This window comes from Macaca fascicularis, chromosome 3 (assembly GCF_037993035.2).
Source record: "Macaca fascicularis isolate 582-1 chromosome 3, T2T-MFA8v1.1".
Taxonomy (NCBI): domain Eukaryota; kingdom Metazoa; phylum Chordata; class Mammalia; order Primates; family Cercopithecidae; genus Macaca; species Macaca fascicularis.
In genome coordinates, this window is record NC_088377.1 from 173,692,771 (window position 1) to 173,706,708 (window position 13,938).

The 13,938-nt window shown below is 50.8% G+C and overlaps 1 protein-coding gene across 3 annotated transcripts in view; it reads right to left on the reverse strand.

Moving 5' to 3' along the window:
- Positions 1-13,938, reverse strand: part of PLXNA4 (plexin A4) — a 446,024-nt gene that overhangs the window by 22,025 nt on the left and 410,061 nt on the right. For all 3 annotated transcript variants that reach the window (XM_005550800.5, XM_074036650.1, XM_065542564.1), the window contains 2 exons: positions 11,243-11,402; positions 510-613 (listed from right to left, as the gene is read on the reverse strand). In XM_005550800.5, the coding sequence (XP_005550857.2) occupies positions 510-613; positions 11,243-11,402 (264 nt within the window). The remainder of the gene's footprint in view (positions 1-509; positions 614-11,242; positions 11,403-13,938) is intronic.

Genomic DNA, 13,938 nt, shown 5'->3' on the forward strand with positions numbered 1-13,938 from the left:
GCAGCTCTGCCACTCCAGGAAATAAGGACAAATCAGGATGAACTTGGCACTAAGGGGCAATTGGTGCCTTACTGGAGAACTAGGGGACTTTGGAGGCTGTCAGCTTTCCTTGGAGCAAAACAAGACACAGATCTGGATACTGACTAGTGTTCTGTTTTGTGGCTTCTCTCGGAGTAACTCCTGGCAAGAGCTCCTCCCTAGCATTCTCAATCCCAGTGCTTCCCTGGAAGATGACCCAGCCTTAAATGCCCAGAGGAACTTCTCAGGAGGGCCTTCCTTGGGGACTCTGCCCGTGCCCTGCAGAAAGTGTGCATGTCAGCATGTTATCTCCAAAGAGGTCAGGGTTTCCTGGCTTCTTGGCTGGGAGACATCAATTTCCTCTGGAGCACTAACGGAACATGGAGTGCTGTTGAGGGGCTTGGTATCTAGCCCTGTTATTCCAGGACAATGATTTCCAGGGCAAGGGACTTGTAGTTGGCTAGCTCCTCCCCTTTCCACATTCCCCTCACCTGGTAGTGGGCCAGCGTGTTCAGTCGTTTCCAATCATTCTCAATCTTGGTGGTGATGTCTTCATCCTGCAAGATCATCCTTGCCCCACTTCCTTGTCGCCACTCTGCCAAGAGAGCAGTGGCATCTCAGAGAGGCCCTCTGACCCCTCCTGTGGGGAAGCTGAGGACCCCTGTGTAGGTAACCTATGCAGTGCTAGCTCAAGGGTGTATCCATTGTAAGTGCTAGCACATGCTCCTGTGAAAACGGAGTGCCAAAGCTCTCAACGCAGAGAGGCCCTGAGTTCCAGTTCTGGTTCTGATCCCAACAAACTATGTGACCAAAATGGGGCTAACATCACTTACCCACCCCTGCCCATCTGCTTGCTAGGAATGGCTACATCTGTAAAAAGTAGATGCTCAAAAAGTATTAGCCAAACAAAAGGGGCACATAATAAAACACTAAGCTTTGACAAAGCACGAGGCAAATGCAAAGTGGCATGGTTGTGGTAGCGTGGCTTGTTTGCTTGATTGGAAGCTCTTAGAGCTGACGAAATCAAGGCTGTAGGCTCAGTCACTGAACGGCCCCAGATCTGCTCCAGGGGTGCATGCCATAGGGTGAAACTGGCAGGTGTGTCACCCTTGTCAGGGAGATTGGGTCAAAGAGTGTGGAAAAAATCAGCAAAACCCATTCTCATGCCCATGAGCGTCCCCTTCCCCACAAAGTTGATGAAATGATATCAACGTTATAATCTATCCAACACCTAATTATTTGATGTTACAAGGATATACTTACATCCCCATATTATTCTCCTGGGCCCAAACACCTACAATACATGGGCTTACTGATGGATCACACATGGGGAAATGGGAGGCTGTTTCTCATCAACCAAATCCCCACCACAATACTTGGTACAAATCACATGTAGGCGCAGAAGTGCACATTCCTATCTTGAAATGTACACGCATGAAAATCCATGTGCATGTCAGACACACATAAACTCATGCAGCACACACATGTATGAGCTCATGCATGCACACATACCATTCTCATGGACACACACCAGAAAGGAGAAACAGTCTCTTAAATTAAAATGCAACATGTGTTCCAGCCAAGAAGCCAAACATTTGGTTTCCAGGCAGCCCAGATCCTGCTCAATGCCTCTCAGATGCTGATACTTCTGAAATGTGCAAAGAATGCTGGGCTCATTCAGAGTGTGGTTAGTTGCTGGATTAAGTGGCCTGGCAGTCACTGCTTGACCCACCAGGGATTTCTTCCTATGTCTCACAGAGCCACATGTTCAGATTCTCTTCCTCGTTTCCCTCCTGCCAAGGCTGGTCCACATTTGTGGCAGAGAGCACCAATTCCTCCCTGCATTGTGCATTTGTTGTGGTCTGTGCTGCCAATCCCATTTCACAGATGGCATGCCCTTTGGAATAACAGAGATGCTCCTAAAATCTAAGCCCCTTGCCTCCAGTTCCTGGGGCTCCAGTCCCTGGGGCTTCCCTGCTGCCTAATTTAGAGCTTAGCTTCACGTCAGGTGGTCAAAGGAATGAAAGCATAGAGACTACATGCTTGCTTACTGGAGCAAGAAGCCTCTGGGGCCCATCCATCCCTTAGTCTGGTGGATGTCACAGCTGGGATTGCTCATGGTGATTACGGTCTGGGGCAGTTAGGCTAATGGGCAAAGGGGAAAATGCCTCACTGAGGTATCTGGTCACTAGCATTTTTGCTTGTTATTGTGTTGTTTGGTTTCTTGAGTTTTTTTGTTTTGTTTTTTATTTTATGGAGGTATGCATGCATGCACTTTTGAGTGGCTGGAGCAAAGGAAGAGGAATCTCTCCAAGTTGGCCAGACAGCTGATGTGCTGTGCAGTTGGATGCTGGCGGACACCAGTCTGGGTTGGAGAGTATATGTCAGTGAGTCTCCCCCGCTTGCATAGTGAGCGGCACCTGGTTAAGTCAGAGGCTGCATGTGGTGGAGGAACAGCTGTAAGGCACAACACACAAGGGAGCCAGCTTCTGCTTTCCTCATATTTGGGCTAGGGAGAGGGATGCAATGAACTCAGCTCTGGACACTAAGTCCTCTGGCTGGGCCCCAAGGGAGTCTCCTCCACTGAAGTGACTATAGGGCTTGCTAGGACTAGAAGGAGAAGGTGCCAGTGGAGAGACAGCCCTCTAGCTTAGCAGCTGCAGTGGTACTCCTTGCTGATAAAGAATTGTAGCACATCTCAGTAGCATCCGAATAAACTACATGGCCTGGTAAATTAGGCAATGACAGTTGGTGACTGATTCTGGGCGCCAGGGCAGGTCTTCTTCCATGATGTACAATTCCCCTTCGAGCTGTGCAGTGCACAGCCTGGGCGGCCATACTCAACAACCCTGTCTGAGTCATGCCCAGAAATTATGAGAATGAGAATGAGAGTCCACCTACCTCCATGCCCCTATCCAAAAAGACTGGGTAGAGGATGGTCATGTCTCCTTGGGACTTATCTCAAAAAGTCAAGAATGTTCCCCCAAAAGCCAATATACAGAGAGGGGGCTGAAATCAAGGGGTACACTTAGCTTGCTTTTAGATCACTCAAGCTTATTGTTTTGTTATCTCCTAGACAGAAAAAAAACTGCTGACTATGTGCTTTTTTTCTGAAATATCAGAAAGGTGAAAGAAGAAGAAGAAAGGAGAAAGAAGAAAAAGAGAAGGAAGAAGAAGAGGAAGAATAAGAGGAGGAAGAAGAGGAGGATGATGAGGAAGAAGAAGAAGGAGGAAGAGGAGGAGGAGGAGGAGGAGGAGAAGGGGAAGGGGGAGAAAAGGAAGAGGAAGGAGAAGGAGAAGAAGAAAGTAGTAGTTGAAATTATTGCTTTGTAGCATCTACAACCTAGTCCTGATGAAAGAGAGCTCAGAGGGATGGGCAGCTGGTATAGGCAGCTCCATTCCTGAGGCTTTCAGGAAAGAAGAAAGGATCACAAGTAGACCACCCAGCTGAACACGGAATGGAGAAGAGAGGGTGGAGTATAACTGGTGGGCAGCCCCACATTCCCTGGCACAGAATAATTCAAGTAGGCTGACAAGGAAAGCCAACCCTTAATGTCACTCTTCTCTGCCCAAATTCCTTACTTTTACCCTGTTGGCCAGAACCCACTTTCACTTCCATACTTACCTGCCCTCCTTCCTTTCCTGAAACCCCTTCTTCAGGCCAGTTATGGTCTCTATTTTCCCTAGACTCATCACGGAATGTCTCAAGAAGATCAGATAGTGGGTATGGGCTCAGCTTTCTGGAGTGCTCTTGTTACAACTTCCTGACCTTCTCTCAATAGAAGTCTGAGCCATAGAGCTCTATTGAGTAAAGCAGGGGCCAGGAAAAGCCAAGGTCAAAGGCCATCGCAGGTGGCTTCCCTCTAGCCCAGGAGCAGTGCCTTCTCCTGAGGTGCATGGCTGGGCTCATAAAATCTCATCCCCACCCCAGAAGTAAAGATCTCAAGGTCAGGTTGAGTGAGCTGAGGATGAGACAGCCCTGCCACCTTAGATATGAAGGCCAGCACCCTGGTCCTCTCGTGGTATGCACGGCTGGCTGAATCAGCCTCAGGAGGCCCTCTGTGAGGGTGGTATCTAATTTTGTGCTTTGTTGCATATTCAATGTGTGCTTAGTTTTAATAACAGTAATGAAAATAAATAGAACCCAGGTCCCCCAGTGCTTGGTCCAGCCCTCTTTTCACCAGATGGGCTCCTTCTGTCTTGCCTATAAAAATATCACTAAAAATATCTCTCTTTTGAGTCTCTACCTTGCTCCGTAGGAGGTGACCACATTAGGACCAGTCGAGAGGCAATGTCACAGCTCAGCCAATGACCAGAGTCCTCCCATGAAGGCTGAGCCTTTTGGCCTTTTGCCTGCCCATAGGGCACAGTGAGAAGCCGGAAAATACCTGCCAGGCACCAAATGCTATGAGATGCTGAGCTCAGAGAGGGCTGAAGCAAATCCTGGGGCAGAGTGACTCCTCACAAACACCTGCTCCTACAAAAGAGGACACCTAGAGTCCCATCTCACAAGACGCAGTCTCCATGGTGAGAACTCAGGTCCAGGACGTGTTGCAGCTCCATGCTCACTCATTCATCAAAGAACACTTACTCTGTGCCCCCAGTGTGCTGGGCACTGCCAGTTGGGCATGAGAGGTAGTTAAACAAGAAAACAGAGTAAAACATAAACCCTTGCCCTTGAAGACTCCTTGTGTGGAGGGGCTGTGCAGGAGCCCAGTGGTCAGGGCAGGGGTGAGACAGGGAGGAAGAGCTACAGGGAACTGGTAGGAAAGGGCTGCCCAGGTTAAATTGTGAAGGATGAGTGGGCATTTGCTGGCTGGCCAGGGGGATAAGTGTTCTGGTCCAAAGGTGACACTCATGCCACAGTTCTAGGGATCGATGAGTCTGAGCAGGAGAAAGTTGAAAGGAGAGGCTGGAGAGGTGTAGGGAGGTCAGGACCTGAGTTAAGAAAGATCCAGCATGCCTTGCCAAGGTATCTGGGGCTGAGCTGAGGCCATCGAGACAGAGCAGAGAGGGGATAAGGAGAGGAGAGCATTATTAGAGGGACAAAGAGGCATGAGCCCTGCCCGGATGGCCGTCTTTGTTCAAAGCAGAAGTAGCATTGAGGACCTAAGCTAAGCCAGTGTGGAAGGGGTGTGGGTTTCAGGGACGCTCAGGAGATGGCTGTGGAGACGTGTTTCAGGGATGCTTAGGGGTGTGGGTTTCAGGGATGCTCAGAAGATGGCCAGGTCGTGCTTGCAGAGTCTCTAGGAAGGGGAGGTAGAGGGAACCTGGCTTGCCTCCAAGTGTGTGGAGATCCATGTAATTGGCAGTGGGAAGCTGAGATCCTCCGCAGGCCAACCTGGAAGGAGACGCTGGCATGGAGGACCCCACTGGTCTGACTCTTGAAGAGTCCCGTACCCACCAGTAGGTGCCATGCTAAGAGGCAAACTCTCCCCAGGGTGCACAGCACCTTGTAGTTCTGGCCCTCACAGTGTAGATATGCAGGTGGGTGCAAGGGCACCCACACATGCACACACACACATGCACGCACACACACACGCGCACACACACGCGCACACACACGCGCACACACACACAGGCACACACACAGGCACATGCATGCATACACACGCACACAGATGCACACACATGTGCATACACACATGCACACACACATGTGCACATGCACCTCCTTTTACCCCAGGCTGGGGACCCTTCAGGCTTTGCATTAACTCCCCTTCCAGTCTTCCTATCATCATCTCTCCTCAGACCCATCCCAGGAAGCTTCAGGAAGGGCTGCTGAAGAAAGGCAAGGGTGGAAGGAGGCACCAACTAGGCTAGGCAGAGCCAGCAAAACCGACCTGCACAGTTCACGCAGGACCACCTTCATGACCACATGCTTGGACTTCCACCCCTGCCACCTTTCCTTACCTTGGGGGCACTGTGAACAGGTTCTCACTAGAAGCACACACCAGCCCTACACAGCGCCCACTCTACCCTCCAAACCCCGGGCCGAGAAGGAGGCTGGAGGAGTAGACAAGATTCATGGCTCTGCATGCCTGTCAGCAGGGAGCCCCAAGGAAACACCTGGCGGAGAGCCCTGAGACCTTCAACATCTGGCCAAGCTGAAGTGCTGGGAGCAGGCACCAGAGAAGAGCTGGGAGAGCCAAGAGAAGATCAGGGTGTGTCTGCTAAAAAGGCCAGAAAATTCACCTGGGAGCAGGAGGGGTGACCCTCTAAAAATGTTCTTTTTAAAAAAAAAATTATTGTGACAGCAAGTTCCCAAATATAACATGATTGAACTGTGACACCTGGTGCTTAAAAGAAGAAGTTCCTGAATAGAAGTGCATTCTTTGCACTGAAGGTACTAGATCTTTGTAAACTGTAAAGTGCTGTGCACTGGTCAGTTGTTGCTATTTAGGGATGCCTGGAGAGTGAAAGGCAAAGGCAGGCTGTGCCCCACTTCCTGATTTGAGAGAGACAAGCTAGAACTTAGTAGATATTCTTGAATGTGGAACACAGGGCTCTGGCATGAGTCCAGGCGGTGTGGTGGGTCAAAGAAGAGTTTAGAAGGCAGGTGGTGTCAGTGGGAAGGAGGAAAGGTGACCCTGGCATTCATATGCATGGCACCAAGAGAAAATTGCTAGCTCTGACCTCTCTCACAGCAGCTCTGCCCGGCAGCCGGATGCCCTGCTCCAGGCACCAAGCACAAAGGACAGACACACTCACAATCCAATTTGTTACATTTCCACCTTCCAGGGAGAGAGGGAGGTGAAATAAAAAAGAAAGAAAAATCCCATTATCTTTATCTGTCCTTCCCATCAGGTGCAGAGGAAAATGCAAACTGGGGAGACAGCTGCTGTGAACTCTTTATATTTCACTCAGAAGATAGTGTATCTTTTTATTGCCTACAGGAATTACTTATTTGAAAAAATATATCCTTTCAGCTCGCTCGACTTGAGCCGCAAGACAGAGAGAGGGTGGTGGAGTTCTGGGGCTATTGATAGAGCATTTGCATTAAACTACAGGAATCTCTGGAGGTCATGGACAGTGGCAGAAGGGAGAGGAAATGGGGGCTGCAGAGGAGACTGCGTGTGAAGGGAATCGGAGTTCTCTCTACCTCCCTGCTGTGTACCTGGGCCCAGGCACTGTGCTTCTCTGAGCTGCAGATTCTCCATCTGTGCAGGGGAAAGAATGGCACCAATGATTTCCCTTGAGGAGTGAAGGGAGGAGGAAAAGAGCTCCTTAGTTCAGACAGAAAAATGTCCTGCCTCTGCTAGTCTGCTAAGAAGTGGGGAACTTCTCCTAGGCACTTTGGCACCTCCATGCCTGGCACAGAGCTGGCCACAGGGTAGGATCTTCTCATGTTTGTCAGAGAGTTAAGTGATGCAAACAGGTACCTACCCTGCCCAGATACCTGTGAGTGGAAAGGGACGTAAACCTGGTTGTGGGGACAGCCTCACGTGTAGCAGGGGGAGTGCTACCTGGGCACTGTGCCTTAGAGCTCCGCCTCAGTCCCAACTCCTCCCGCTGGGGTCGCTTTCCTTCCCCAGCTTCCAACAGATTGCAGCGAAAGTGGGCCCTGCGGTTCCTGGGATAGTTAATTCTACATGTCAACTTGGCTGGGCCACAGTGCCCAGATATTTGGTCACACAGTATTCGTGATGTTTCTGTGAGGGTGTCTTTCTATGAGATTAACATTTATACCAGGGGGGATTTTGAACAAAGCTGACTTCTCTCCATAATGTAGGTGGGCCCCATCCAATCAGTTGAAGTCCTGACTGGAACAAAAGACTGACCTCCCTTGAGAAAGTGGGAATTCTGCCAGCAGACGGCCTTCAGACTTGAACTGCGTTGTCGCCTCCTCCCTGGGTCTCCAGCCTGCCAGCCAACCCTGCAGATTTTCGACTTGCCAGTCTCCATAATTGTGTGACCACTTCTTTAAAATGAATCTCTCTTTCTGTTTCTAGACACACACACATACACGCACACACACAACCCTTGTTGGTTCTATTTCTTTGGAGAACCCTTACTAACGTGGTTTCCTGTCTTAGCTCCTTAATGCCTGGACAAGTCTGGTGAGGGAGTAGAAGGAGAGGAGTGGGAGAGCTCTGAGGAGCAATGAATAGACATGTCAGGAGTGAGCAGTTGGGCAAAGCCAGGGGCCACAGCGATGATGAAAGGCAGGAGCCAAAAGCCAAGCAAGAGCGGGAGGGTTGGGCTGGATTTACTTGGGACAATGACAAGGTGGTGCCAAATGTCTTTGCTTCCTGCTGAGCTGGCCTGGGAAGGGTGCTCCTGTCGTGCCAAGGGCTGGGCATCAGGAGAGGGAAGGCAGCCTTTGCTGGATGCCCTCAGCAGTGAGAGAAGAAAGCACAGCGGGTAGGGGGAGAAAGTCGGGGGTCATGCTGTGCTTCTTGGCCCTGTCCAGCACTTGGGGCTGAGTGAGTGCCAATGTGCTATGCGTCCTATTGGCATAAATAGTCACACCTTACACTTGTAAATTGCTCTTAGGCTTTCAAAGCACTTTCACCTACATGATGGGAACAACTTTCCTTGCCTCTCTCTCCTCTTGGGGGCTGTGATTGAACGGTGTGGAAAAAGCATTTGGGTCTCTCAGGAGGCCCCAGTTTTCTTGCAATGCAATCTAGCTTTGGTAAGAAGAAGCCTAGAGCTTTGCAGGCAGCTCCAAATGCTGGATTTAAAAGGAAAAAAGGGAACTTCTCAGAAGAGCACCCATCATGGTTGAGCAGGGAGACGTTGCTGAGCAGCTGAGCGAGATGCCCCTTCCCAGTGAGAGGGGGCCCTAAGGTTCAAACTGCCCCAGGCCTCTCTTTGCTTCTCCCTGTTATCTGTCCCTGCTGTGGGGATCTTATTTCTCCAGGTGTGGCCCAGCAGCAAATGTGATGGCAGAGGGATCCCCTCTGTTTGTTTGGGTGCCTGGAGCTTGAACAGTCATGGTAAGCACTGGAGACCTGTTTCCCCTTGGAAGTGGGTACCTTTCCCTGGCTTGTGCAGCCTCTAGCTGGGGAGACCAGCCACCCTCAGGTAGGTCCTTTTTGCAGAGCTGCCCTTGGGCTTCCTTTCATCATGGTGGATGGCAGGAATGACTGTGCCTGCTTTGTCTGCTGCTGTTTCCACTTCAGATAGTCTAGAACTCTGGCTTCAGGAGGCTTTGCATCCCATAAAAGACTTGCTTTGCTGGGCTTGTGCTCCCAGGCTTTTTGAGGGAGCGATTTAAGGGACTCTCAGGACGAAGGTCACGGGGCTGCCTTCTGTGAGCTCCTCCATGGGAAATCACCTATTCTTAAGCACAGAAGCATACATCTCCTCATGCAGCTGCATGCAGGTGCTCCTTCTGTGTTCTGGCACACCTTTGCAATCTCAGCTTCCAGCATGAAGGAGCCTGCTCCTATCACAGCTCTCCCTCTTGGCCCCACTCTGTCTGGACTCTCCTCCCACCTGAATTGCATTAAGGACCCTGCAAAGCTGAAGATGCCCACAGACAAAACAAAGGAACAGTGGGTGCTAGCTGGTTCCACTACCAAACTCAATTCTCCCTGGAAAACCCCTGTAAGGAGTATCCCACTCAATTGTTTGGACGTGGGGAACACAAAAATCCTCCTTCCAGGAACTGTTCTGTCTCCCACTGGGCCATGACAGGCTCCTTCACCCTATGAGTCTGTGGGATCTTCATGGCAGCAAAAGCAAATCAAATGCACACAGACACATAGGCCTGGTCTGACTCTAAGGGCACACACGTGAGCACACACTCACACCCCTCCCCACCACATCACATATTGGCTTCCTCTGTGTTGCAGAAACAGCATACTCAGAGACACCTCCACAGTGGAGGGAGACACATGCTCACCCAGTCTCCCTCCCTCAGCATCCAAGCTCAGAGCACAGGGCCAAACAGCTTCAGCCAAGAGCCAAGAGAGAGGAGATGGGGTTAAATAAAGAAGTGAGAATTTAGAGGAGTTGCTACAACTTCCTGATCCTAAGAATCTTTAGGCATCAGAATTCAGAGGGAGTGGGGTGAAGCAGTGGGAGGCGACGAAAATTCCCTCTGGATTCTAGAAAATAGCATAGATGCCCGTCTGTCTTGGATGGCTTAGCCAAAGCCAGCTTAGAGGCCAGATGGATGGATTAGAGGCGTCTGAGGGGTCCTCCCACCACTATGTTGCCAGGAATCTCCAGATACGAGCATATACACACATCAGTGCTTCTCCCTCCATGCCCAGCATCAACAAACAGGCACACTCAGTATCCTTATATTATCCTCATAATCAGTGACAGCAGCAGCCAATACTTACTGAATGTGTATGATGGACCACACACTGCATTAAAGAGGCTTTTACATGCATGATCTCACTGAATTCTTACTACAAGGCAGGCACTATGATTATCTTCATTTACAGCTAGGAAACTAAGGCATACACACAGGTTACTTGACCAGGGTCACACAGCTAGGATTTGGAGGCACCAGGACTCAAATCTAGATGTGTTTGATGCTGGCCCACAATGCTGGAACCACCTCTCTTCCCCGCGGGCCTCTTCAGATCCTGGGGCTCCCCATGAGGATTTCCCCCGGATAGCATCCTATGAAATGCTTATGCAAACCATAACTGGCTCTAAGTACAGGTGGCCCTAACCAGCATGCCCTTGTTTATAGAGGCTGGGAGATCTATTCATGGAACATTGAGTTAAAATGTCATCCTTCTCCCCAGCAGGCTGTCATATCTCATTTTCCCTATACTTTCTCTCCATTCTCTATCACTGATCCAGCTCCCTCAAGCTGTAGGCGTTTGGCAAAAATTATAGCCACAGAGCTGAGTGGAAGGGAAGAGCCTCGGGTGACGACAGAGGTGGTGGCAGGACCTTGGGACGCAGGAGCTCGGACTAGCGGACTCTGCCCTTAAATCCCTTTCTTTCCAGACATGACTCCTTCATTTCCCACCCCTCTGCTATTCAAAGGACCCCAGAGGCATATCCTGCCAGGCAGATCACCAACAGACTACCAAGTGACTCGCGGCCTCCTCTCTGCAAACTGTTCACTGACCAGCTCTGGTCAATTCCAAGCAGTCCAGGAAGGCAACCCCATGGGCTCCTCGGGGGTCCAGGCATGCCTGACTCTCTCCAGCCAGTGATTCTCCCCCTTGGATCTCTACCCCAGCCCTGCCTCTGCTGACAGGAGAAGGTGAGGTGTGTTCAGGACCAGCCACAAGGACAGCCTACTCACCCAGATCCATATCTGCAGCTTTGGGCCGGTGGGAGCAAGGCACATTCTTAAAGATGGCATCTAGAATCTTCTCCTTGACCTGAGTGATGGTGTCACAGTTGAGGATCTTTACTGGGACCTCGGGGCTGTTGGCATTGTCTGGGCTGACACAGCTCAGGACCTGAAGGAAAGGTGGGGAGAGGAGGATATGAAATGGGGTAGCAGGAAAAGCTACTAGATCCCCAGCAGCACCCTGGGATCCCATTCTAAAAGGCTCTTCCTCTCCAGGATGGGCTGGGGAGGAGTAGGCTGGCTCCAGGCCATCTGTGCTCCCACCAAGTCCACTGACCTTTCCTGTCTGGATAAGCAGGACAATGCCTTGGCTTCAATGTCCTTGAGGGAGTGCAAGCTGCACACTTCACTCCTTGTCAGAACAAACTTCATTAAAATCCTGATTTTTCAAAGGGACAATGCCCAAGCGTGTGGAAGCAGTAAGGGGAAATTTGCAACAGAACAGACACCAAAGCATCCATGCACACGTGCTATCTCTCTCACATGCACACAGGAGGCAGTGTCGCAGCGGCACACCCAGACCCTCGCCCACCTCTGAAACCCCCTGCCCATCCATGTGTGTCTTGTCTCCTTCTTGTCACTCCTTCTCGGACGCATACTCACACACAGAACTAATAGGAATCTGGCTTCTTTCTCCAAAGATTTCACAAGCTTCGATTTTTGTGAAGGTTTCATTTGCCTGATTAGAGGTTGGCAAATCTATAAGACACTTAATGTATTCTTTAAAAATAAAAAGATGCCCTTTAAAGATTGCAGGTTCAGGACACCTGAGATTCTTTCCTGGCCCTGAACTTGAACCCCTGTGTTGGGGGAAGAGGTGACTGCATAGTTCAGGGCCTCCATTTCTCTTTTTGGAACTAGTAGGAAAAGTTAAAACTCTGCTTCACCAAACTATCTTTTTATTTTTATTTTTCCTTGAAAAAGTTCTGGGCTTTTCCTTTAAAAAGAACAAGGCTTTTCTTCTCTTGCCGTTCTCACAGTGGGATCTTTCTACATCGACGGCACCGTGTGGGCTCCTGAGTAGACTGGTGGGGAACAGGGGTGGGTGCTGTGGGTACTGTAATAAGTGAGGGCACAAGACCCAAGGCAGAGAGGCTGGGCGTCCTAGGGGTACTGATGCCAAGTGGCCCTCCCCTTCTGGGCTCCCGAACTCTCCCTCGGGCCCTGCTGCCAGAGAGCCCTCTGTGAGTCTCTCTTCTTCTTGGAAATTTCACTCCCTCTGTTCCCCCATAAGCATTTCCCAATTGTCCTATCTGGTTTGCAGAGCCAGACACCAGTCTCTCTCCCACTCCACCCCCCTTCTTGCTCCATGTGGTGGCAATCAGAACCCGGGGCTCTGGGCACCTGCCTTTCATTAGCAACTAGACTGCTATGAGCTCCAATGGAAACATGCTTATTCCATTAAGAAGGGGAAGAAAAAAACCCCTGAAATCCATAAAACCAAACTCTCACCCTCAAAATGCCCTAACCTGAAAACAATGGTGGAGAGACCTCTGCCTTGAGTACTCCATATGTGCCTCCTCCCAGCTCTCCCCTCCTTCTAAGAGTCTTCTGGCCCCTTCCCTCTGCTCCACAGCTGAGAAAAGCCTGACCCCTGGGCCATTCTGGCAGCCCCTGCTGTCCTGTCCTATGGGCCTGGTGGGGCAGCTCAGCCTTCCCAAGACAGCAACATGGTTTGCTCTGGGCTTCCTCCTCTGAGGGACCCATGAGGCAGAGGCGGCCACCTAAATGTAATCTCCTGGCATTTCTAGTTGCTGCAGGAGTTCAGCATGGCCTCATGAGAACAAGTCCATGGTGCACTTCAGGGCAGGGGTTGGCGTTCTAAAGTGGAAGCAGTGGCCCCACAGAAGGACAGAGCCCCTGGCCACTGGCCAAGCCAGAGCTCCACCCACAGGTTCCCTTCCCCCATGCTCCTTGGCTAGTTTGTGAACAAGCTGCCTCATGATTTCTCTGCCAGGGAACTGCCTCTCAGACGCTTATGTGCATACAAGCACTTGGGGGCTTTGTTGAGATACAAATTCTGATCTAGGAGGTCTGGGATGGGGCCTGAGATTCTCCATTTTTCCAGGTTCCCAGGCAACTAGCTAATGCTCCTAGGTTCCCTGGTGGGCATCTAGTGCTCTAGCAGGCTTCCAGGTGCATGTCTAGAACTCCAGCAGGCTCCCGGGCAGGCACCTAGCACTCTGGCAGGCTACCAGGTGGGCATCTAGTGCTCCAGCAGGCTCCTGGGCGGGCAATTAGTGCTCTTGCAGGCTACCAGGTAGGCATCTAGCATTGCCTGGCTCCAGGCTTCCACATGGGCACCTAGTGTTCTAGTGAGCTCCTAGGTAGGCATCTTGCACTCTAGCATCCAGACGTTGCTGATGTTGGTACTGGGGCACTCCCACTAGCAGGGTCCTTGGCCACACCAGTCCAAGCTCCAGCATCAATCCAATAAATCACTAAACCCTTAGGAGGCATACCTGACTGCAAAGTGGTACACTCACTCTCCCCACAAGCCTCTTAGAGCCTCTCTGTGGTTATCTCTCCCGCCCAAGACAAGGCTACTCTTAGCAGGCCCATAGCACTCTGGGCTCCTCCAGCCACCGCCGAGTCCCAAGACTCCCTATCTTTGTATTTGGCTTGCTCTTCGGAGTCTGCACGCC